Consider the following 23,077-nt stretch of genomic DNA (forward strand, 5'->3'; position numbering starts at 1 on the left):
AAATAGTCAGATTGACACAGAAATATGAACTGCGTAAATTTGTAGCAGTGGAAGTATATGGATTCACGTATTCGGATCTAACTCGTCTACAAGCCCTTGTCTTGATTAGATCACAAACATATCCATTATTGTTTTCTTAAAAAGCATATGTACGAATATTTTTAAGATCACTTATGATGAATCTTGCTCAAATTATTGTTATGGAACGTATAAGGAAAGCTTTTAGAACATAGTAAAAAAATAAAGTTAATGACGCTAGAGCAAAGACAAAATGCAAGATCGAGGATAATGTTTGACTTCGTATTATGAATTTATTTTCAAGACACATTGTGAAAAGAAAAATTTATAACCAAAAAAAAAAACTATGAATCAATTGGTTATTATTAATTATTTGTGTTTGTTTGTCATTTGATTTTACTTTCCTTTTTATTTTTAAGATTATGTTAGATTATTTCTTTTAAAACACGCAACAGATAAATATACAGCATATATGGCATGACTGATGGCATGATAACTAGCAACAACGTCGTTATATGGTAAACGAGGGACTGAAATATTCCAGAAGATCGTCGCAAATAATTTGTAACGAGTAAATAATTTACTAACTAATCGCATCTTAATGTATCACCAGAACAATCATGACTTAATATTTTAGGACTTTATCCCACCAATGCTAAAAAATATGACGTTTAGGGTTAAATCAATTTAATTTAAGCATTTAAAAAGAATAAAGTTATAAAGAAAACACTATTTTCAACAATAAGCTGATAAATGCTTACAATAAACGTATGTAAACACCCCCTTAACTATTTACTCCGTGTTTGGATTAATGATTTTGAGACTGGTAATTTCAAATTTATGATAACAAATCATTTGGATTTGTTTGGATAATTTCATATTATAGAGGATTTCAAATGCTTCAACTTGTTTCCGTAAGGGTGCATTTTGATTTGATGGAAATATTTTGAGAAAATATTTCAAATGATTAAATTTGAAAATAATTTAAAATTAATCAGTTCAAAATAATCCAAACAAATTTAAATAATTTGAAATTCATGATTTCAAATCGTTTAATTTAAATATAATCTAAAAATATCGATGAATTTTAATTTTTTTTAATATGAAGATATTTAAAATAATGTTTCTAAATGTTCCATCAAATTCAAAATTTCAATCCAATTAAATAATTTTCTAAAAATGCTTTTAGAATTTTTTTTTTCATAAAATGAAGGGCAAAAAAAAAAAAAGCTAAATATTTTAATATAGGTTCTTAATCTTTTTGTTGAATATACCAAAATATTTCATAATATAGGTTCTTAATTCTTATAGCAGAAAAAGGTTCCAAATAAAAACCTTACGTCCAAACAGGCCCTTAATAATTTTCAAGAAAGAAAACCCCACTAATTCTCCCTCCCAAATTCACCCTAAACCCCTACTTCTCCCAGCCCCCTTTCCCTCTCTACGCACACCCCATCTTTCTCGATCTTCGGTGGGATTTCATCAGCCTGTTTTCACCCGTGAGGTCGCACAATCGGCAGGAGCATCATGCCCGAGGCGGCAATGGACACCACTGGTGGGTGGCGCATGGCGGGGATGGAGGTGCCGTTACTCAGCACCGACTCCATTGAGTGGCGTCAAGTGTCCGTCCCGTCCTCTTCCTCAACTTCTACGGCCAACTCTACGAACCACCCACTTGCCAAGGACTTCGCGTCTTGCTGTGCCATTGGAAATCCCCCTTCTTATTTCATCTGGTAATTAAACCCCCTAATGTTATTATGTATTTGCCTGCGGCTTGTCTGGCTAATTTATGTAGTACTTTTTCTGCTCGAGCAATGTTATTCCGTTTTTGGGTGGAATTTTGAGTTGCTAATGGACTTGCAGAGATGACGAGATACGATGAATTGACCGACTGTCTCATTTGCACACGATATAACTTGACCCCATTGCAAGCCTTGTTTCGTTCTCATGACAACTGAATGCACTTTTTTTGTTATTTCATTTCGTTCCATCGAGGGTCTTCTCCAAATCTATATACAAAAATCCTTTATATTTTTATTTGATTTTGGATTACCCAACTTCATTTCACATGATTTCGGGCTGTCTATGTTTACCACTCATTTCCAGTCTAATTACTTTTGGTAGCTGGTGCATAAAGCTACTCTAGCTGAATGTGCGTGGACCTTAGCCGGTGTTCCATGACTTCACAAGTTATCTTCAGTTGGTGCAGCATTAGTTTACTAACTTATATACACTTATTTATCCCGTCTTCTTGCTGTAGTATAAGTTAATGTTTGGACCTCATCTAGTCAGACTCTTTGTTAGTTGTTATTTACAACATTCGCTTCGAAGTCATAACAAAGGTCATATGGCAAACCGGCTTCAACTGACCTGTAACGAAAAATTCCAAGGCACATTGACTTCATTCAACCATCTTTGTACCTTTGACAACCCTGATCCCACAATGATTAATTATGAAGAATTACGCAAATATTGTTATCTAGGTATATCATGACCTCATATTGTTTGCTATCATTCTGGAAGTAGATTTTCAGCGATTAATTATGCACCATGTACTTAGTTCTATTTTATTCAATCATTTAAGATGGTCTTGTCATGCTTCCAGCATGGATATAATTATCTTTTTTAGTCTCATCGACCAGAAGTATATCCCTGGAATGTTATTCTCTATGTCATTCATCATCCATAATGTTACACATGCACATATGACCAAAGTGGATCCTCAATTTAACCTTATGGCTACACTTGTTAGAATGCACTAGCATTTACTAGTTATTGTTTCTTCATTTGTAAGCTGTGCCAGTTCCGATTTTACTATCCCTCTATAATATCCATGATGATTTATCTCCAGGAATCTGTCAGAATTTGTGCTACACGTCTCTGAGTAGGCGGTAATTTTCGTTAGTTACATGATCTCCTTAGTTGATTTCCCATGCGCAAACATTGGTTGATTGTTTGAAATTGTTTACCCTGCTTGCCCTGGTCGTTATGTCACTCGTTAACTTTGTTCCACAAAGGCATGCAGAAAAGTGCTTGTAACATGTTTTGAACGTTTTTTATGCTAACATGATTTTTCTGGAAGTTGCACCCAGAAAAAATGGGAAAAAAAGGAAGAAAGAAAAGCAATAGGGTATAATGATCTCTCTAGTTTCCAGACTGAGGTAATTTAGTTTGATGCAATTATTCTCTCAAACTTACTTGAACAATCCCCTTTTGGATATCTTGTAAAGCTCATGTACATGATAACAGTTATTGGACATGATGAAGTTGAAAAGCTTTTTAAATGGCATTGTCCCCATTTCCTTTTGTGCCATATAGTCCGCAATATGCATTTAGTTTCAGGCCCTAATATTAGTCACTTCTCTTTTTGGAACAATGTAAAAGGAAATAAAAACAGTAAAGATGGCTATTTCCCTTTTTGTGCATAAACTTTTCTAAGCCAAAAAAAATTTAAAGAGAGTTGCAAGGATCAGAGAGATAAATTAAGGGGTTATTAAACGAGATACCAAGTGCTCTAATTCTGAGTTGAAGGAATCAGGATCCTACCTTTTTCTGAAAATATGATGGAAGTAAATCTTGTTCAAGAATGTGGTCTGCCAGATTAAGAGTATCATGACCAAGTCTTACTAGTGCTTGGTAAATCTGGTTTACAAACTTAAGAACAATATCATTCTGTGGCTTGCAGCTCTTTCTTTTGTAACATTTTATACATCAAATTCCATTTGTGTCAGAATCATTATTGCACTGCAAATAGATTTTTGTCATTTATCTTGACTCAAAAATTTTACCAAGTTTCTTTTTATGTGAGCTCCAGAAGGTATGCAAATTGCAGCATGTCTTAAAATTTTCTTTTATGATGCAAATATTAATAAATGAGGTTTTCAGCCATAACATCCTGTAAGAAAGTATTTGCTCAATCAAAGAATTCTCTATAAAATAGTACTTTTGCTTGATTTCTTGTCTAAAGGTGGGGAATTTCTCCCACTCTTAGTTTTCTTTTTCTCTTACGGTGCATGGGAGTCTGAGGATTCTTCCTATTTATATGTGTCCCTTGATCTCCTTCCTATATAAATAAAATGAAAGTATATTATTATCCAGTAAAGATGCAGGATGGTGGATATCTGGGCTAATTTGTCTTATCCTCTTCTTGCCTGTGGACTTCTATCAATGATGGTATTGCCATCTCTCTAGTCTCTCCTGTTGCTGAGATTCTTTTTAGGTCTCAGTTTGGGGGATAACTACAGAGGCTTTATCACCAGCGCAGCATCATTTGATTGCTGTGATTTCTACACCACATTTTTGCAGTCCTGTTTCCTTCTGAGTTACATGCTGATGACCTCATGTGACTTTCTTGCCACAGGAAAACCAGTGTCACTCAGTCAAATTTGCTGGAGATCTTAGAACTACGTGGTCATAAAGAAATGTCAAGGATTGGACTGCGACTCATATTTCCTGATGCTCTCTTCCCATTTGCTTTCATTTGCAAAGATGAGGTCTGCTTATCTTCAATGACTTTATGCTGGCTGCTTAATTCATTTTTCTTCAATTTTTGATGCCCAGCTTCAAAGTCTGTGCTAATTTCCAATATGTCTAATGCTTTCTTTTGGATGCAGAGCAATTTTGCTTCTGGAAATCATTTGGTGCTTTATACTTTGACAATCTCAGGGGTCGCGTACCTCATCAGATTGAGGAATAATTTTGACTATGGAACTTCTTCTCTTGTCCCGACTAATGAGATTCTCGAGTATAACACACAAACTCAACCTTACTATGGAGCAATAACAACAGTTGCAGCGACAGCAGGATATCTGTTGATTGGAAGGAGTGACGGATCTATTGCTTGTTTTCAGCTTGGCGTCATTGACCCTAGTGCTTCAGGTCTAGGACAGGCTCTGGCTTTCTTCTCTCTTAGAACTTTTATCTTTAATTCTTCCTTTGGTTGGTTGTTAAATTTCTTGGCCATTTCACTCACTCATAAAAGTTGTGTGAGATGAAATTACTGATTTAATAGCATGGAATTGTGTCACAGATTGTTATATTATAACCAAATTCTTGAAGGTATGATTTGATTGGTTGCTAAAAGTTTGCGATCATTAAATTGTAAAAAGTCTGTTTGTGTGGTTGCTCAACCTATGGACTTTTCTATCAACTCTTTTTTCTGTCAAATTATGATTTCATCCTTCACTATTTCTGATCCTTTTCCTTTCCCTGATGTAATTTAGGGTTTGTGTCTGAATTGCGAGATGATGCTGGTTTTGGTCGATTGTGGGGCATATTGTCAAGGTATCTCTTTGAATTTTAAAGTAAATGAACTCAGGGTTACAAATCTTTATCACATTTCTGATTGTTGCTTTAAATAAAGCCTTCAAAGTTTTAGTTTCTAGCTTATTGCAGCTTCATGGATGAAGTGAGCATCAATTTCAATATATTTAGTCTTTTTCATGAGAAAAGGGATTACGAGCAACATGATAGGTGCCTGAATAGTGGTATTGGAAATGTAGCAGTACATTCAGCCTTTTCAGTTGGATCTATTAACTGTTGTCTACTTCTTGCTACGCCAATTAACGGGGTTTCCTTTTGAGGTGGTGCACTACTCCAAAAATAGATTTTCTACCATCTTTACGACCAGCATGGTTTGCATCTGAACAAGCCTCTATTTTAATGTGCCATGCTTCTTAAATGACAAATTTTACCTGGAGCAGACTTGACGTATTTCGAGATCCTTTGAGCAGTTTCCCAGTGAATAGGTCATAAGTTTTCCATTAATTGACTAACAACTCCTGTGAAGAAAATATCAGGTCTAATTACAGTAAGATAATCAACTTCCGCCAAGTTGTCAATGCTCGATCTTGGCCTCCAAATACTTGTAACTCTAGAAAGTAGGATTGAAATCCATAAGAGTGTCAAAGTGTTTATTTCTAAGTAAGCCTAGTTCTTGGAGTAACTCAAGGGCATGTGACTCGCTTTGAGATAGTGAGACTCATGTTTACCATGAGCAATCTCAATGTCCAGCAGTGTAGTAAAAGGCGAGCCACATAATGAAGAGGGCCTGGGTAGCCTAGGTTCTGGCTGGGCTGCCCAGGCCCATGAATAAAAAAAATAAATAAACCCCAAATATAAAAGGAATTTCAGCAAATTAAGTACTTTGCATGCATGGGTAACTTTCATTCTTGACTCTTCTTTATTCAGTTCTCTCTTCTTCCTCTTCCATCGCATCTTCTTCTCAGTTCTTCTCTTCTTCTTCTCTTCCATAGCAATCTGCCGCTGCTGTTCACTATTTATTTATGGTATGAATTTTTTTCTAAATTCTTGAAGTGTAAATTTTTGGCGTGTACAGCAGTAAAAGCTCTAATTATGCCAATTGAATCATTGAAATTGATGTGATTTTATTAATCTTTGAGTGCTTTAGTTGTTCTGTTAGTGTTTTCTTTTTGGGATGATTAATTACAATATTTTATTGTATGTTTATGTCGGTATTTATTGTAGACCGATAGACTTCCACATTCACATTATCAAAGCTAAGAGCATACATTGTTTTATATGTCTTATTTAACTCCTTATACATTAATCTAGTCAAAAATAATACTAATTATATAAATATATAGATTATTTCTTATATTTGCGCCATCCTTTGAAAAGGCGCTCGCCGCGCCGTGCGCCATGGCTCCAGGAGCCCTTGGCACCATTGTGCGCCGTGCGCCACTAACTACTATGATGTCCAGTGCTTAGGACTTTCGGTTTCCTTGGTGACAAATTGTCTCTACAAGCATACCTTGGTCTCTCCTATTCTTCCCAACTGGAGCCAGAGACATGCTCCTTTTCTGTTTGAATAATGTGATTCATCTACTTTCTCTCTTGTGATTCTACTTCTATTATATTTATATATGAATTGTCATCTAGGAATCCGGCGCTGGCCGCTGTACAGGATTTAGTAATATCAGAAGTGCAGCAGAGGAAGCTTCTTTTTGTGCTTCATTCTGATGGCATTTTACGAGTATGGGACCTTTCAAGCCGGGGTAAAATTTTCAGTCATGCAATGACAGTTCCGACATTTACAGGCAAGTGTCTTATCTAATTTACTATTTACTAATCCCATAATTGAATTGATTTTATGATTTGCTTTTTGATGTTCCAATTTTTTATACAAAAATATGATGACTATGCATGTACCAAAATTTTATTTCATTTATTAAGCCTGCAAGAAATATCAATTTAACAAAATCATATACTTGTGTGAATTGCTGGATTAGTACTAACTGGAGACGAAGTTCTGGTTGACCAAATCAGCAATAAGTAATGTATAGTTTATTGAAGTATGGTATTTGTCATAATATAAGTTGGTGTAAGACTTGATTAGTTACTCTTGCATAAATATTTAACCTTTTGTCTTTTAATTTTTTTTCTCAAGTTTATTTGTGTAACTCTTTCTCTATATCATATTATTGTTAGAAAATATATAATTCTTAATTTGAAAAATACACAAATTGAAGGTCCTATAAATTTTTTATATTAACTCGAGCAAGGGCAAAATCTACATTTCTTCATTTAAATGGGAATATTGAAGTATAAAAATTTATGCTCCCTTGAATTACCTTAAGAAACATAATTTGGATACATATATGTAAATACATAATTAAAAGAGAATATCACGCACACACCACCAAACAATAACGGGAGGAGAAGGCTTGGACTTAGTCCACACCTTCTCCTTTTCTTTTGTAAATAAAAACTTGTAAGACATCAACGCTTCCAGAATGCACATATGACCTACATGGAGTCACCTAAAAATTTACAATTTTTTAAAGTTAAGCTGTAGTTCAGTGATTATTTTTTTTAAACAATAAAAGATTAGTGAAGCTGGTTTTGGTCCTCGTCGTAACTGGATTCTCATTGTTTAGCCTAGATAAGCTTCTTAGGTAACTTTTGGTGTATGATTGATCCTTATTGTTTTTTTATCTATCTTGCTCTTGTGGAGTGTCAGTCACCAGTTCAACCAATGATAGCATATCTCATCTAACTTTTCTTTTTGTCCAATGTTAATTCTTTTAATGACTGACTTCATTGTAATTTTTTTTTGATAATTTGCAATGGCTTTATAACTAATATGATTTTCATTCACATATTGCTTTCAGGTGCATTTGTAAGGCTGTGGGTAGGAGAAGCTGATAATGATACTGGCATAATTCCTTTGGCTTTGCTGCATAAACAGAATTTGGTATGTGGCAACTGACGAAACAGCCCTGCTTTTGGATTGAGAGTTAATCTTTGAGAGTCCCGTTCTCATTCCAATTTCCTTTTTCTATCCATCCTGATTATTTGTTTGGTTTTTTCATGTTGGAATTGATGTAATTTCTGGTTACCCTTCCATTCAAGCAAGATCTTTGGTATTCTATTTCTGCCATTATTTTGAAACAAAACCCTATGGAAAGGATATCATATACACGTTCCCTATCAGCCATAAATAAAGAGGTCAACAAAGTATTTTTTAGCCCAGAATACTGTTACATTTGTGGATGTGATCCTTGTCCATATGTAGGAATCTTGATATCTTTAGGATATGGGATAATGACTACGCGATTGTATCACCCAATTCTGGGGCTCTTTCATGTATTGTCTCTGAGCATGTTCTTTTGCTCCAAATCTGTAAAATTAGGTGGAATTGTTGTTTGTCTTAGATGGCATAAATTCGGTCATTCTTTCCCCATGTAATTGCTGACTGGTCGCATCTTTTCTTTTTTCTCTTTAACTATGGTCTTAAAAACTTCTGTTGCGCTTTCAATTTAGTCTTTGCAGTGTGTTTTCAGTGCTTTCCTTGTATCGGATAAAACTAATCTTTATTTTGTGTTACAAAATACTTGCAGAATGCTCTCTTAGGCATTTCTATCTTTATGCCTTAATCTGAATCAAGTGATCTAGGATTTCATTTGTATCTATGTTGTACCTATGACACACATGGCTATTAGTTTGTTGAATCCTGCTTTATTACTTGTTAAAGGAGTATCGGTGGACATGAATAGAACTTGGGAGTTGAAAGCTGAAATTATTAACTCCTACTTGGCCAAGTTGATGAGGCTAAAGCTTCAATCTTGACTAGGTAATACTGGTCTAAGTTGAGCAACAAAAGATAAACAAAAGCTTTAGTGATTTTATTATTTAATGAAACCCTTAATGTTCTTAATTGTATCTTCTAACTCATATCTAGTAAGGCATTTCATATTTGCAGAATAACATCTTTAGGATGGGTTGGCTTCAGTCTCAAAAGAGTATCTAATACTCATAAGTTAGATTTCTGGTTTGATTACGGTTGTTTGTCAAATACTTCCACAGCCAGTTGGTGTTTATTATTGACTCATAGAAACAGTTTTGTGAATAAAATTCAGATTATCTTGCTTCTGATTAGAATCTCCAAACAGTTTCTCGTTGGTAGCTTGTGTAAAAATTACTACTTTTGTGGCAATTATTGGGAGAGGATCGTGGCAATCATGAATGAGGTTGTTTCCATGTTTTTGCTAGCAATTACCCATAAGAGCAGTTGTTTGCATTGTGTGGCTATAATTTCCTTCCTGGTGCAGCGTAAGTAGAGTTGCAACTTGCTGTTGGCCATTAACAAAGAAGAAATAGAATGAGAAGGAAAGGGGGCAGAGAGAAGCAAACAAGGGAAAAACAAGAGATAGAAAGAAGAGGAGGAACAAACAAGAGAAAGAGAACTTTGTAAATGTTTAATAAAAATTTGCAGAAAATACATGCTATTCCAAATTCTAAAGATGTCAGATGTATGAGTTGACCTGAAGAGTTCTCCCGTCAAGACAAGTAACTGAACCCTTAAGTGGACCATGGATGCATCATTTTCAAGAATAATATAAGACAACTAACAGCTTCAGATATTTTTAAGTAGTAATGTACTACTAGAGTCTACACAAGGCCTGCAATGTTTACATCAGTACATTCATGGCGGGGTGTTTAACCTCGACTAGCGATGCAGTGAATTGGCTGGAGAAATTTCTTGCAAGCATATGGTGTTGGAGGAGCTTAAAATGTATTGACAGGTCTCATGGTCAAAGTTGTGCTACATAAACAGACACAATATGACTTAAAAAACTATTTATTGCTTCTCTGATGCTGTGACGGAATTGTTCTTAGTGCAGACTTAATGTGATGCATTTGTTGCTGAACTGATACTTTAGACTTTATTAGATTTCTGACTTGATTTCGAATCAATTCTTGCTCACTCATTCTGTTTTGCCATACTGTTAAGGAAGTGAGCACCGAAACAATTTTTCTATACGGACTTCATTATAATGTGGGAGACAGGATACCGTTGTCACTGGAGCCTTCATTGAAGAAAATCTCTTTGGGACAGGTAAATAAATTAGTTACCTTATGTTTATACTAGTTATTGTTTGTAAGCGACCAATTCCCAATCATTGCGTTACTTTTGCTTCCTGAATTCTTTTAAGGGTGAACCTATTGATGTTAAACTTTCCTCGAACAAAGTGTGGATTCTCAAGGAAGAGGGACTCATAATGCAGGATTTGTTTTCTAACGACGTCAAGGAGTAAGTTACACAGATGCTTGTACTTTTTGCTGCTGTCCGTTTTTGGGTTTCTGCACGAAGCTGCATATTTTTTGTTGATATTTTCTACTGAAATCAAATTGATTTGAGATGCTTCTCATTTGATATTCTTCTTCAGGGATCTTTTTGATGCATTTGATCCTTGTTTAGTAATGCTTAAAGGTCATTTCTGTTGGGGGCCTTGCACGTCTGCATTTCCTTGCCTTTAGTCTGGGATAGTATGAACTATACCTAATATATGTAGTACTTCTAAAGTTTGTCTTTCTGCTGTCAGAGAACTTGTTTTGAAGAGTTAGATCAACCTGTTCTCTGCTTTAAGTTTTGCTAACACTTATCTTTTATGTGTTAGGGGATTAGCACAATACTATACTTTGCAGGAAACTCTTGTTGCTGACCTGCTATTTCAGAGTTCTGAGCATTCTTCAGATGATCTTCTTTGGCTTGCCTATTCAGCATTTTCGTCTTCAAAGGTTCTGTAATCAGTTTAGCTTTGTTGGCATATTTCTGTCATTATAGATCATTATTTTTGCAATGCCATGCAAATATTCATATTCATATTCTAGTGATTGTCCAATCAACCTGTCACACAAACTTTGTATTTCAAAGCCTGTAACCTTGGGTTTGCTTTTTTTAATGTTCTTAATGAATATGTATGTATTCCTGTATATTTTGAACCTACTTGTGCTGCATGCACATCAGCCTATCTTGTAGAGTTGGGCATTATATTGGTGAAAGAACTAATGTGATTAACTGATGGATAAAGGTTGAGGATGGTATGGGAACTAGTTGGCGTCCTTTTAGCTACTCTTGCTATGGATATGCAAACTCACAAATATTTGGATAAATTGGGTGACATACGTTTATTTCTTGTCCATGATAATGAGCTGCTTATGAAAAATGACCTATCTCTAACTGAAGGACCGTTAATTAGGTCAACCTGAACTGGATTTAGACTGATATATGACTATGATGACTCTTGTACTCTTATAATCATTGCTTCATCATCACTGGAAGCTATCTGGTTGTTGAGAACATTAAGGTATGTTTATAAGAGGAAAGAATTTTACCAGGATTCCTGGTAAATTAGAAGTATATGTCAAATGTTAACTATTTCTGATAGATCCTGGCATTTGGCTCATGTCCTTCTCTGCAAAATCTCACCGCATAAACTTTTGTTGAAGGTTGGACTTTGGCAAGCTCAAACTAGATTTTTCTTCCAATTGTTTCCTAGAAACTGTTGCCACAAACTAAACTGATTTTGTTTTTGGTCAAAATAAATGAATCACTAGGATATCTTTAAATGTCAAAATATTTGTATGAGGGTTCTGGAGCTCAAACACAAAGGTCAGAGGTAGTAATTGAGTTTTTGCATCTAAGGCTATTCATTAATCTGGACCTTCTATCTATGCCTATGCAATAGACCAAATAGTGCATCCACTTGACAGGGATATATCGATTTAGTGGAGGCCTATGGGGAGGATGAGAAAGGTAAATTCTCAGATAAATATACATGGATTGATTCTGGATTTGATCTTGTAGGTTAGATGATGTAGTCAAGGAAAAGTAATGCAAAAGGTATTAGCTCCCAATATCTTTGCAATATAAATGCTTGAAATGAATAAGGGGCAGAAAATGCCAATTCGTTAACAAAAAAACCTAAGGGGCTGCACTGATTTGATGTAGCTGAGCTATCCAACTACGTGTCCAAGTATAACTGGTAATACTAAGCTTTGGTTCAAGATTCTCTCGTCTGTAAAGTTCTATATTTGCTCTGTGGTCTTGCATCCTCTCAGCACTTAGCCTCATGAAATGCTAATTGATGCTCGTGATGTTTACTTATGGACCATTAGTGTGCTTATTGTCCTATCAGGCATTTCTAGAAAATGTTGTCTAACGAAGTAAATTTTAGGGTCTCACATGATGCGTCGTAGGTAATTTCTCCAAGTTTGCAGTATAGTGCAGGTCAACTTCTTTAGATGGTTGAGTGGTATACTAAATGCTTCTATTCTATGATACATTTGAGAGTTGGGCAGAATAAAACTTTTGATAAGATAAGACTCTGGTGGAAAATATATTCGTTGACTTTTTATTAGTTTAGAATCTAGATGCCATTGCCCATTGGAAGCGTGGTGAGTGCTGGAGAGACGGTTAGGCTCCGTAATTGGGTAGAGTTTTGAAATTACTTGTCTTTCATGAGGATTTGTCATGTGCTTCTGACAATGTTTTCTGGTTCTCTGTAATATGAAATAGAATGTAGACCCTTCATTGATATCTAACATCTGCCATTCATTGCAAAGTCCTCGAGATTTTTTCCCATTGAACAGTGACTATTCTGTAAGTATATATGATGAGTTATGTTAAAGTTTCTTGAACCAAAGTATATGCTCTGGAGTATGTTTAAAATGGGTCCATCAAATTAACATCTAAATAGAAGAATACCCCTAAGCTACATAGTTCTGCTGAGATGGGATATTGTAGAACTGATAAGCAGGATTACATTATTGGATGGTGGGATGTGGGAGTTTAGTTCAATAAACATACCTGTTGTAGATTATATCTGGTGCTTTTGCATGTAGAATCTCTGTGCAATTTTGACAAAATATTCGTGTTTGTGCAGGAGGAAATCACGCCATTTGTATCTTCTGTTTTACTGCGTGCATTGCTTTCCCCTGGGGTTCACTGCAGTGCTGTCCTGAGGCAAACGTTTGGAGATTATGGCAAGCACTTCACTGATTCAGATTTTGGTTCCTTCACTGTCGATGATCTGAAAAGGGAAATTTTGTCAGTTATTGAGGATCAGGTAGTTTTTTTGATACCATTTTAACATTTTGAAGTGCACTATTCAAGAGGAATAGGTTCTTTTTCTTTGTACTTGCTGTCGCCTGCTCTCTGACATTTTTTCTACTCCTTTAAATTTCTGAAGTAACATGCTATCTCCATCATGTCAAGTAATGTGCATAGCTGTCACTTCAGTTGATTTTGAATGATCCTTGAAAAATTGTGGTTGACTTTTATGAAATTGAGGTTGAACAAAAATATTGCAAACGGCCATTATCAGTAGAAAATACCAGTGTGGTAATTCCCCTGGTCAAACTGGAACTACATGACATATTTCATTTTTATGCTTTGCCTATTGATTTTTGTCTTGCCACAGTTGCAGCTGCTGTTATCAACGTTCTATTACTTATTCTTTGTCAAGGAGATGGGTGTTCTGGAAGTAACTGGGAGTTGATAAATGTGTGTTCTGTTGTAGGGTGGAAGTGGAAGTCCGGTTTCCATTCTTCAATGTTGGAGAACGTTTTGTTCTCGTTATGTAAATAATTGGTGCAAGTACAATGTAGCGTGTGGTCTGCTCATGGATCCATTAACAGGTGCTGTTGGTTTAGTCAGGAAAAACATAATCTCTCTCTGCCGCGGGCTGGAGGATGTAGAGCATATCATCTATGGTACCCTGTTTCATGTCAAATTATTCATATGAGCTTTTTAGTTAACTGATTTCATCTATTCATTTGTTAACAATGCATAATTTTCTGGACTTATGTTTTACCAGGTTCATTCGAGGAAGAAAACAAGTATATAAGCCGAGGAGTGGATTATTCTGGTGACGAGCTTGATCGAAAGATTCTATTTGAGTTACTACAATGTATTCGAAATGTGAGCCAGCAGTTAGGCAAATCTTCATCAGCTATATTTTATGAGTCACTTCTTAGTTCTCATGTATCATCTGAGGAGGTTGTTCCTCGTTTTCTAAAGATTCTAGAAACTGGATATAGTTCTTCGATTGCAGCTATACAGATATCGGAACTGGGAGCAGATACTGCTTGGGAGAAAGAATTATCGAATCACAGAAACCTAAGAAAATTTTCTACAAATATGTTTTTGTCGCTTCATGCATTGTGCCATCAAGCTAAATCGTGGGGCAAGGTTTTGGATGTGGTTGAGAGCTACTTAAAGGTGTTAGTGCCTCAAAAAATTGTACTTGATATGGATGCTGAAGCAATTTTCCACACCAATAGTTCTGCAATAGTGCAATCCACTTGCCAAATTGCCAAGGTGATGTTTGAGTCTGTGTTGGATGTTCTTATGCTGCTAAGCTACATGACTAGCATCAGTGGGCAGGTTAGTCTACATTTATGTTGCACATCCAGAAATGGATTGATGAAAACTCATGTTGCTTTTTATTTCTTGGCATGTCTTTCAGAAATTATCTTATATGTGGCTTTGCACTTCTTCGTGCCTAATTGGTCTATTAAGATATAAAAAATGGAAATATTCCTCCTCATTTATTGTTCTTTTCCCGCACTGTCCTGAGAACCAAACAGAGCATTGAATCAACACATGCAGAGCTAGCTTTTGTTGGAACTTATGTCCTGAATGTTAAACCTTGAAAAGATCATATAATTCTCATAACTTTTTTGTCCTGTTAAATGCTCCTAGCTTAGGATCTTAATTGGGGTGAACCTATTATGACTGGGACCAACTATTCTCCCCCTTCACCTTGCCTCCCTTTCTCTCTTTGGACATTCAGGTTTTTGGAAGTTGAGCTGTTCGCTTGAACCTATTTTTAAACTTGAGTTGGAGTTTTATGCAAGTAAGCAACTTATTTTTTTCTTTTGCAGATTAACATGTCACATGATGATGTTTCAAGAGTTAAACTCGAGTTAATTCCGATAATTCAAGAGACACTTACGGAATGGCATATTATCCATTTCTTTGGGACCACACCTTCTGAATCTCCTGCAATTGAAGATTTTAGTTATCAGCTTTCATCCTTACAGATTGGTAGGAGTGGATGAACTTTCTCTATGAGTTCACTTTTGATTGTGAATCTGATCATATACATGTGAATTTTTACTAATCGACAGATGCTAATATAATTGCTTGCTTTTAGGCTTATTCATTAGCTGTTAGTACACTTCATGGTTGATGTTTGGTCTTATTGATACAAAAGAATTGCTGATTAGAATCTTGATGTATAACTGGCTATATTCACACAGTTGGAGTTTCTGCTCACTGTTCTTAAGTTTACTTTTCTGAACAGCTAGACTGACTTCCTGAGTTTCTGCTTCCTATTGATTCTTGTCAGATAGCAATGAGCATAAAAGATTGTGGACTGGAAGGCTTGGGAAATGTGACTTTTCTTTGGCGTTTATCCTACTATTGAGTATACAAAGTTCCTCCAGTGAACTGGGCAACGTCTCTTTTAGCCGACTTCTGAATCCCAGCAGCTTAATTGGTCTAAGTCGGGAGTTCACCAGCTGGATAATTTGGGGAAGGAGTGGAGAAGAATCTTCTGTATTCTTCAGCAATTCAATTGATCTTGCGCTAGTCTTACTGAGACATGGACAGTTCAATGCCACAGAGGTTTCTTCCGTTCTACTTCTTAATTACTGTACCCATGTGTTCAGTTTAGGAAAAAAGTCCTGAGACAAGCTCTCTCTTGTTTATTCTAGTATTTGCTTACTCTGGTTGATGCATATTCACGGAAGGAGAGAATCTTTGAAAGCCTTCAGGCTGTGGATGGCAAGTTATCTGCACTCTTCCATCTTCTTGGATGTTGTCTTGTTGCTCAGACACAACGTGGATTGCATGGACCAGTTAAAGACAGAAAAGTTGGTGAAGCACTTCGCTGCTTTTTCAGGTACATAAAGATCTTTGTGAGCCCTGATTTCAGGTTTGTCTATACTTGAAAGCGATTGCACAGGTTAGGTTGTTCAACTTATGATTGAAACAGATGTAGATTCATCTCCATCATTTCTCTTACCTTTCCACATGTTTGCCTTTTGTGGGACTTGCCCATTGTATCTTTCTAACCGTGCTTGTCTATCTCTGGGGCTTATTCACTTACAACGTTCGCCGATTATGTTTAGTTTCTTATTTAGTTGTTCATTATTGCATTGGCATGTCTTTTATTTATTTAGTTTGTTTCTGTTTCATTCAAAAGATGCTTTAGATGGATATCTGTCGTAACTTTCTTTTGGGTACTAAATTTCGGTGGCAGATAAGCCACTTTATCACCAGATATTGGAAGTTCTATTTATCTTCTGTAATTTTGTTGTCCAGAGCTGCATCAATGGAAGGATCTTCTAAAGCTTTGCAAAGTTTGCCACGTGAAGCGGGATGGTTGCGAGTTGATTTCAGTTACGTTGAGCTGTCAATCAATTTTATTGTACTTCTGCCCTTGCTAAAGTTATGCTTATCTGCTATTGCTTCTTTGATTCATATAGTTACTCATTCTCCCCAGGCAGTTCTTCGTCAGCTGCAGCATGGAAACTTCAATACTATCAATGGGTGATGCAGCTATTTGAACAGTATAATGTGAGTGAAGCTGCTTACCAATTCGCTCTAGCTGCACTTGAGCAAGTTGATGAAGCTCTTGGCACACTAGATAGCAGTTACAGAGAGAATCTTGGAGAATCTGTGACTACAGTGAAGGGCAGACTTTGGGCGAATGTCTTTAAATTCACTTTGGATCTTAACAATTACCATGATGCATATTGTGCAATAATTTCAAATCCAGATGAGGAAAGCAAGAATATCTGTTTGAGGCGTTACATCATAGTACTTTATGAGCGTGGTGCAGTAAAGGTTTTGTGAATATTCTTATCTCTCTATCTCATTCTCTTTCCTTCGTGGACTATTACCCTATTTCTCAAGTATTTCTGTTTTATCATATTGAAGCTTCCCTATATTGGGAGTTGAAGAAAGTAGTCGAATTGATGAATACTAAATTCTACCTTTTTAAGTTTATCTAGACCTAGATTAGATCTTTGTCTTCAGTCTGAAAGTTAATTACTGCTGTGTTTTTTTCTTTTATTGTTCACAGATGCTTTGTAATGGCCAGTTACCGCTGATTGGTTTAGTGGAGAAGGTAGAGCGTGAGCTTGCCTGGAAGGTTTGATATGATTTCCCAGAGAATTGGAATATTCTTTTTTCAGATTACATCCGACTATATATGTAATCAATACATTTGCTCTGCAGGCAGAGCGTTCTGATGTTTCAACCAAGCCAAACCCTTTTAAATTACTTTATGCATTTGAGATGCATAGACATAACTGGCGTAGAGCTGCAAGTTACATATACGTGTATTCTATCCGCTTGAGAGCTGAAGCAGCAGTAAAAGATCATCAAGTCAGGGCTTTAACTCTGCAAGAGAGGCTGAATGGTCTAGCTGCTGCCATTAATGCTCTGCAGCTTGTTCATCCTGCGTATGCGTGGATTGACGCCCCAGTTGATGAAACACCTCCTGATAAAGAAAACTATCCAAATAAAAAGGCGAGGATAACCAAGCAAGAACAATGTAAATCACCCTTTACAGTGGTCGTTAAAAAATTATTAAATTCCTTTGATTATTGCGGTCTGTTATTGGTGGTCCTCCTGTCTATTGTTTGCGCTCTGATCAAAGTCTTTCCATGTCATGCTTCAGCTCCTCCTCATGATGCTCTGCCTCAAAAGCTGCCATCTTATTTAGATGTTGAGAAACTTGAAAAGGAATTTGTTTTAACATCAGCAGAATACTTGCTCTCTTTGGCAAACCTCAAGTGGACCTTTACCGGTATGAAAAAGAAGGCAATGGTTAATTCCTGATTATTTTGAAGAAGATTTCTTTTGTAATGTAAATATTTAGGTGTTACTTCTTATTTATCAAATTCTTTTTTGTGATTCACTTGAATTTGGTGTTTTTAAACCTCCATATGACTAGAATGTTAACATTAGTCACGCATCGAGATTTGTGTTTTTCATTTAAAATGACGCACTTCTCATATATTTCAGTATAGTGGCATCATTTGCAACAGTTCTAGGCTACTTTAAGAGAAAAAGACATACCCAGGCTTCCCTCCCCCGACTCAAGCCTTGTCTCTCAGTTTCTATTATAACACCTTTTATTTCAGGAAATGAAAAACCATCAGCTGACCTTATTGATCTGTTGGTTGAATCAAATTCATATGATATGGCTTTTACGGTTATACTCAAGTTTTGGAATGGCTCAGGTCTTAAAAGGTTGAAATCTGTCTTCCTGGAACTCTATAAGTTGTTGAAATCCCTTAATGTATTTGATGTGCTTATTGTGTGCAATCTGACAAATTTTTCAGGGAGCTGGAGAAAGTCTTTATCGCGATGGCACTGAAATGCTGCCCAAGCAGACTAGTCCCCTTATTGCATGGGTAACTACATGAATGTATTTTTGTGTACTGTTATGCCATCTTCTTATAGGCTCTATTAGGTTCCACTCTTGCTCATTTCTTATTTGCATGACCAGGAACCAAACTTCTAAATTTCTCTTCAGTAGTTTTTCAGATTATTCTTGAATTATCCCCTCGAAAGCTTCATGATAACAGATTAGCTTTTTCTATTGTTTTCATGCTCCGTATTTGAGTCTACTGAAAGTGCAGTTTCTCACTTTTTGTCAGGAAAGATCGTAAAACACATGGTCTTTTGTTGACTTCATCACAAGATGAGGTAGTTCGTGATTCAATTGATGCAGCTAGAACAGTTCAACAATTGACGGGCGGTAGCCATTGGGAAACACTTGAACTCTATCTTGTTCGTATTTCTTAGTACCCTCTTCCTTTGATATAGTGTGTTCTATATTTGACTACAACATGTAAGGTTTTTCTGGCATGCCTTCAAGTACAGAGAGAGAGTGTGTGTGTGTGTGAATGTGTTATTCAAAATCCTTTTAGTCTTCACTATCAGGTTATACTTTATTTATTCCTAATTCCAATATTTTATAGATATACATATATTTAGGTTTTCTGATGTGTCTGATCTGCTCTCTTGTTGTACTGGATTGTGCTCCATTTGTTGGGAAGTTAAGCTTAATTTCAACATTTTTTGCTTGTATATGTGCATTTTCTGGTGTTTTGGCAAACTCAAGGATTTTTATTTATTTTATTGGTAATTTCTAAGTGTGGGCCTTATGTTCTGTTCCTTAGGGCATGAACTTCTTATAAAGAAGGAAACTGTAGTTCTCAGGTTTCACCTTATGGCACATTGGTGGAATTAATATTTTATTTTTCCTGATGTTTTAAGGTTTCACTACTTAATGGTTCTCTGGAGCAATCTAGATATTCCTAAACCCAGGTTGATCTGAGATATTTATAAGTGACTTGGTTTGTTTTGCTGCAGTGGTTAAGAAGGTTTGATCTTGTATTTGTGCTTTACAGTTTTCTCAAATTCTGTAAAGTTGGCAAATAAATTAAGATGTCTAACAAAATATTTAATTGGGAATGATTTGTTTTTCTTCTACTTATTTTTGTTTCTTTCGAGTTTCCTTGTTTTACATTCCCTTCGTTCTTCAAATTTGTTGTAATTACTTATTCATTTGGCTCATAGTCATGCACTGAGATGAGTTTGAGGTCAGACTTTCTGCATCTGAGATTTAAAGTAACTTGCTTCTCACAAAAGCTGTTTCGTTTGTGTCTACGATGCCATCCTAAAATTTAGTTGGGTCTCATATTGCAGGATAAATACAGGTCTTTCCATCCCAGATTACCATTAATCGTTGCCGAGACTCTTCTTTCTGCTGATTCACAAATTGAGCTACCACTTTGGTTGGTTCGACATTTCAAGGTAAATTTTGCATGTATACTTTCTGCAGTTGGAATAAATATAATTTAGTGATGCTACACTGTGTTCCATGCTTTCCATAGTGAGAGCATATCTAGCAACCTAATGCCTTCATATCACGCTGACATCTGTTAAACCAACCTTGAAAATAAAAATTGTGCAACCTTCTTTTGAAATGTGCTAATTAACAAAGACAGTTAAAGGGGGCAGGTTCCTGTAAAACTTAAACTGATGCCCCACTTAACCAAATCTTTTGGTGATGTATGTGTGTGTTGGTGGATTTATCAGCTTGTATCAGCATTTAACTGTGAAGTAGCTATGAATTTGGATATAAGCGTTATGTGATAAAGTTAAGACACTGAGTGCAAGTAGATTATAAGACAAATATTTAGAGAAACATTTCAAATCTAGAATTCAATGAAGTGGTTTGCTTAATATGCCGGTGTGGTGCCAAAAATTAATCATTACCATACTCGGCCGAATTGTTGGTTGTTGTAGGTCCACAGCTGCTAGTTAATTATCAGTTGGTTATGTCAGGGTCTTGGTAGTGTTTTGAGACATTATTTATCCTGCCTGACATGTGCATGTGAGATTGTCTGGAGTGTAAGTAGGTCCTTAATTCAGTTACCAACTGACCTCATAAATAGATTGCTGCAGCTTCAAATCTTAGAAAGTGTTGTTCACTAACAAGAGTACGACATTCCACATTACTGCATCCAGTATCCTTAATTAGTTATGTTTCTTTTATCACCCAATATTTATCTATTCTGTTAGTTAACTAAAGATCCGTCTCTTAGTTTTAATTGGTTGTATGATTCAATGCAAATTGTACTATAATGTAGTCAGCTGTAATAAACCAGTTTTTCTTTTCCTTTACTATTTCAGTATTTTGATATTGAAATCCACTCAAAACTGAGGGTAAAATGAATCTTTTAGGTGATCTCTGGTTGCTTGTAAGAGTTGGTCAGCAATTAGAAAACATGTTGTTCAACCATTCTTCTATTATATTTGTGTATTAAACCAAGCGTATGCTTGTTTCTTTCCTAATTTTTCATTGACTGTTACAGGTTGGTCGAAATGAAAATAGTTTTGGAATGACTGGAAATGAGTCGAACCCGGCATCCCTATTTCGGTTGTATGTTGATTACGGTCGATATGCAGAGGCTGTTAATTTGTTGACTGAGTACATGGAAACCTTGGCATCAGTTGTAAGTTGTGCCCTATATTTCCTACTGGGCATTTTAAAAGTTGGTATCCAAATTAGAATGTCACTGAAGTTCATTAATCGCCTTTAAAGTATGTTCTGGTGCTTTCTTCAATAATTAACTTAATTTCATAATACATTAGAAATTAAATCAACTTTCTCAAATGTGATTTAGCAGTTGGGGCCTCGAGGGGAGTGGTTAAAATCTGCTTCCCTGCGCTTTATTTGGTATTTTCTTTAAGTTGAGGGGTTTGGTGGCTTAAGCTCTCATGCATGGTTGTGGTTCCTGAGGGGATTGGTGTGCAACACTTGTCCTCCTTGAATTGTCAATAACATCATTACATTATAGAAGTGAACCTATCACTATTCTTGGTCTTCAGAATGCCATACATTTATCAACACAAAACAACACATTCATGTTTTAGTGGGAATTCCAAAATCCAACAAGAGATGAAGTTCTGGTCTTCTATGATTGTGCTACTGTCCATGAATTTTATGCATGTCTTTGAGGTTCTGGCAATACCACCAGAAGCTATGAATATTTTTTTGCATGGATTCCCCATAGCTATTATCTTTGCTAAGAACTGAAGAGGTTTACATTATGTGCAGCGGCCAGCTGATGTTATCCGTCGTAAAAGGTCATTTGCTGTTTGGTTTCCATATACTTCAGTTGAACGCCTATGGTGCCTGCTCCAGGAATCAATCAAACTGGGGCACAGGATTGATCAATGTGATAAGCTGAAAAAGTCATTGCATGGGGTTTTATTGAAGCATCTCAATATTGTATGTCACTTAATCTTTGACTTCTTCCTATATTTATGTAAATGCGTGGGTCAATCTAATTATCATTCTTGCTTTGTCTTTGTCAAAAAAACAGCTGAAAGTGGACTCGGACGATGTTCAATCTTCTGCAAGTTAGTGTTTGATTGGTTTTTAGTGCTGGGTAGTACTTTGGGACCTATGCTATTCTAGGTGCTTCCATTTTTTGGAACTCCCTTGCATCTACATTCAGTTGCCTTGATCTACATCTGATACATAGTTGATGGAGAAGAATCAACAAAACCGTGGTTCAGGTCCCTTTCAACCAGCCTGTTTTGTTGCTTATTTATAGTTGAATGCAGGCATAAAGACAGTTGGTCGAGAAATGATTGTTCGTCTTGGCATTTAACTCTCGTAGATCTGTTCTCAGTTCTTTTTGTGGCAGCTCCTGTTCTCTGTAAAGTTGTACGTACTTCCATGCTGTAGCAGTCTATGCTGCCTGGAAAACCATTAGCATTAGATGGATGCTTTATGTTATAAAATAGTTCTAATGGTGAGAACACACAAATTGATATTCAACATTTAAAAGTGTACATAGAAGATCACTGCTGTATCCGACAAATGAAGCTGTCTGTCTGAACTCGAGCTTCTCGAAAGGTAAGGTCCTCAATTATCATCTTTTTGAATATGTCGAATCTACTGCTCCATGTGCATACAATTGATTTCCTGAGATACATTAACCAACTGGTTTTCCCTATGTCGAATCGTTACCTTCACAATGTTAATTCCATATTTTGGTATCTCTTGTGGATTCTTTAGTTAACGCTGATAGAGTTGTCTTATTTAGGCTGGAATTTAGCATCTATTCTGTTTCGGATACTACTGATTTTTGGAGCCTTGTTTGACTGCCAAACCTTGGAGGAATGCTGACAGTCCATTATAACTTGGGTGGA

At 36.1% G+C, this 23,077-nt stretch overlaps 1 protein-coding gene across 1 annotated transcript; it reads left to right on the plus strand.

The window, feature by feature from the left end:
* Positions 1–1,372: 1,372 nt before the first annotated feature.
* On the plus strand, positions 1,373–22,812 carry SAR1 (SUPPRESSOR OF AUXIN RESISTANCE1). Its single transcript, XM_011093930.3, has 27 exons — positions 1,373–1,751; positions 4,379–4,511; positions 4,632–4,896; positions 5,241–5,301; positions 6,919–7,076; positions 8,151–8,233; positions 10,274–10,378; positions 10,476–10,573; positions 10,941–11,061; positions 13,209–13,391; positions 13,845–14,037; positions 14,142–14,710; positions 15,211–15,373; positions 15,678–15,955; positions 16,045–16,232; positions 16,655–16,731; positions 16,836–17,179; positions 17,418–17,486; positions 17,573–17,891; positions 18,018–18,146; positions 18,484–18,592; positions 18,685–18,756; positions 19,003–19,135; positions 20,057–20,164; positions 21,229–21,369; positions 21,975–22,148; positions 22,243–22,812. The coding sequence occupies exons 1-27, from the start codon at positions 1,546–1,548 to the stop codon at positions 22,282–22,284; spliced, it is 4,521 nt and encodes a 1,506-aa protein (XP_011092232.1). The 5' UTR covers positions 1,373–1,545; the 3' UTR covers positions 22,285–22,812.
* Positions 22,813–23,077: the final 265 nt, after the last annotated feature.

Source organism: Sesamum indicum, linkage group LG10 (assembly GCF_026168435.1).
Source record: "Sesamum indicum cultivar Baizhima isolate 11 linkage group LG10, ASM2616843v1, whole genome shotgun sequence".
NCBI lineage: Eukaryota > Viridiplantae > Streptophyta > Magnoliopsida > Lamiales > Pedaliaceae > Sesamum > Sesamum indicum.

Coding starts and splice junctions, on each gene's coding strand:
- SAR1 (XM_011093930.3), top strand. CDS start 1,546: ATGCCCGAGGCGGCAATGGACACCACTGGTGGGTGGCGCATGGCGGGG. Junction 16,732..16,835: donor ATGGTTGCGAGTTGATTTCA/GTTACGTTGAGC, acceptor CATTCTCCCCAG/GCAGTTCTTCGTCAGCTGCA. Junction 18,757..19,002: donor CTAGTCCCCTTATTGCATGG/GTAACTACATGA, acceptor ACTTTTTGTCAG/GAAAGATCGTAAAACACATG.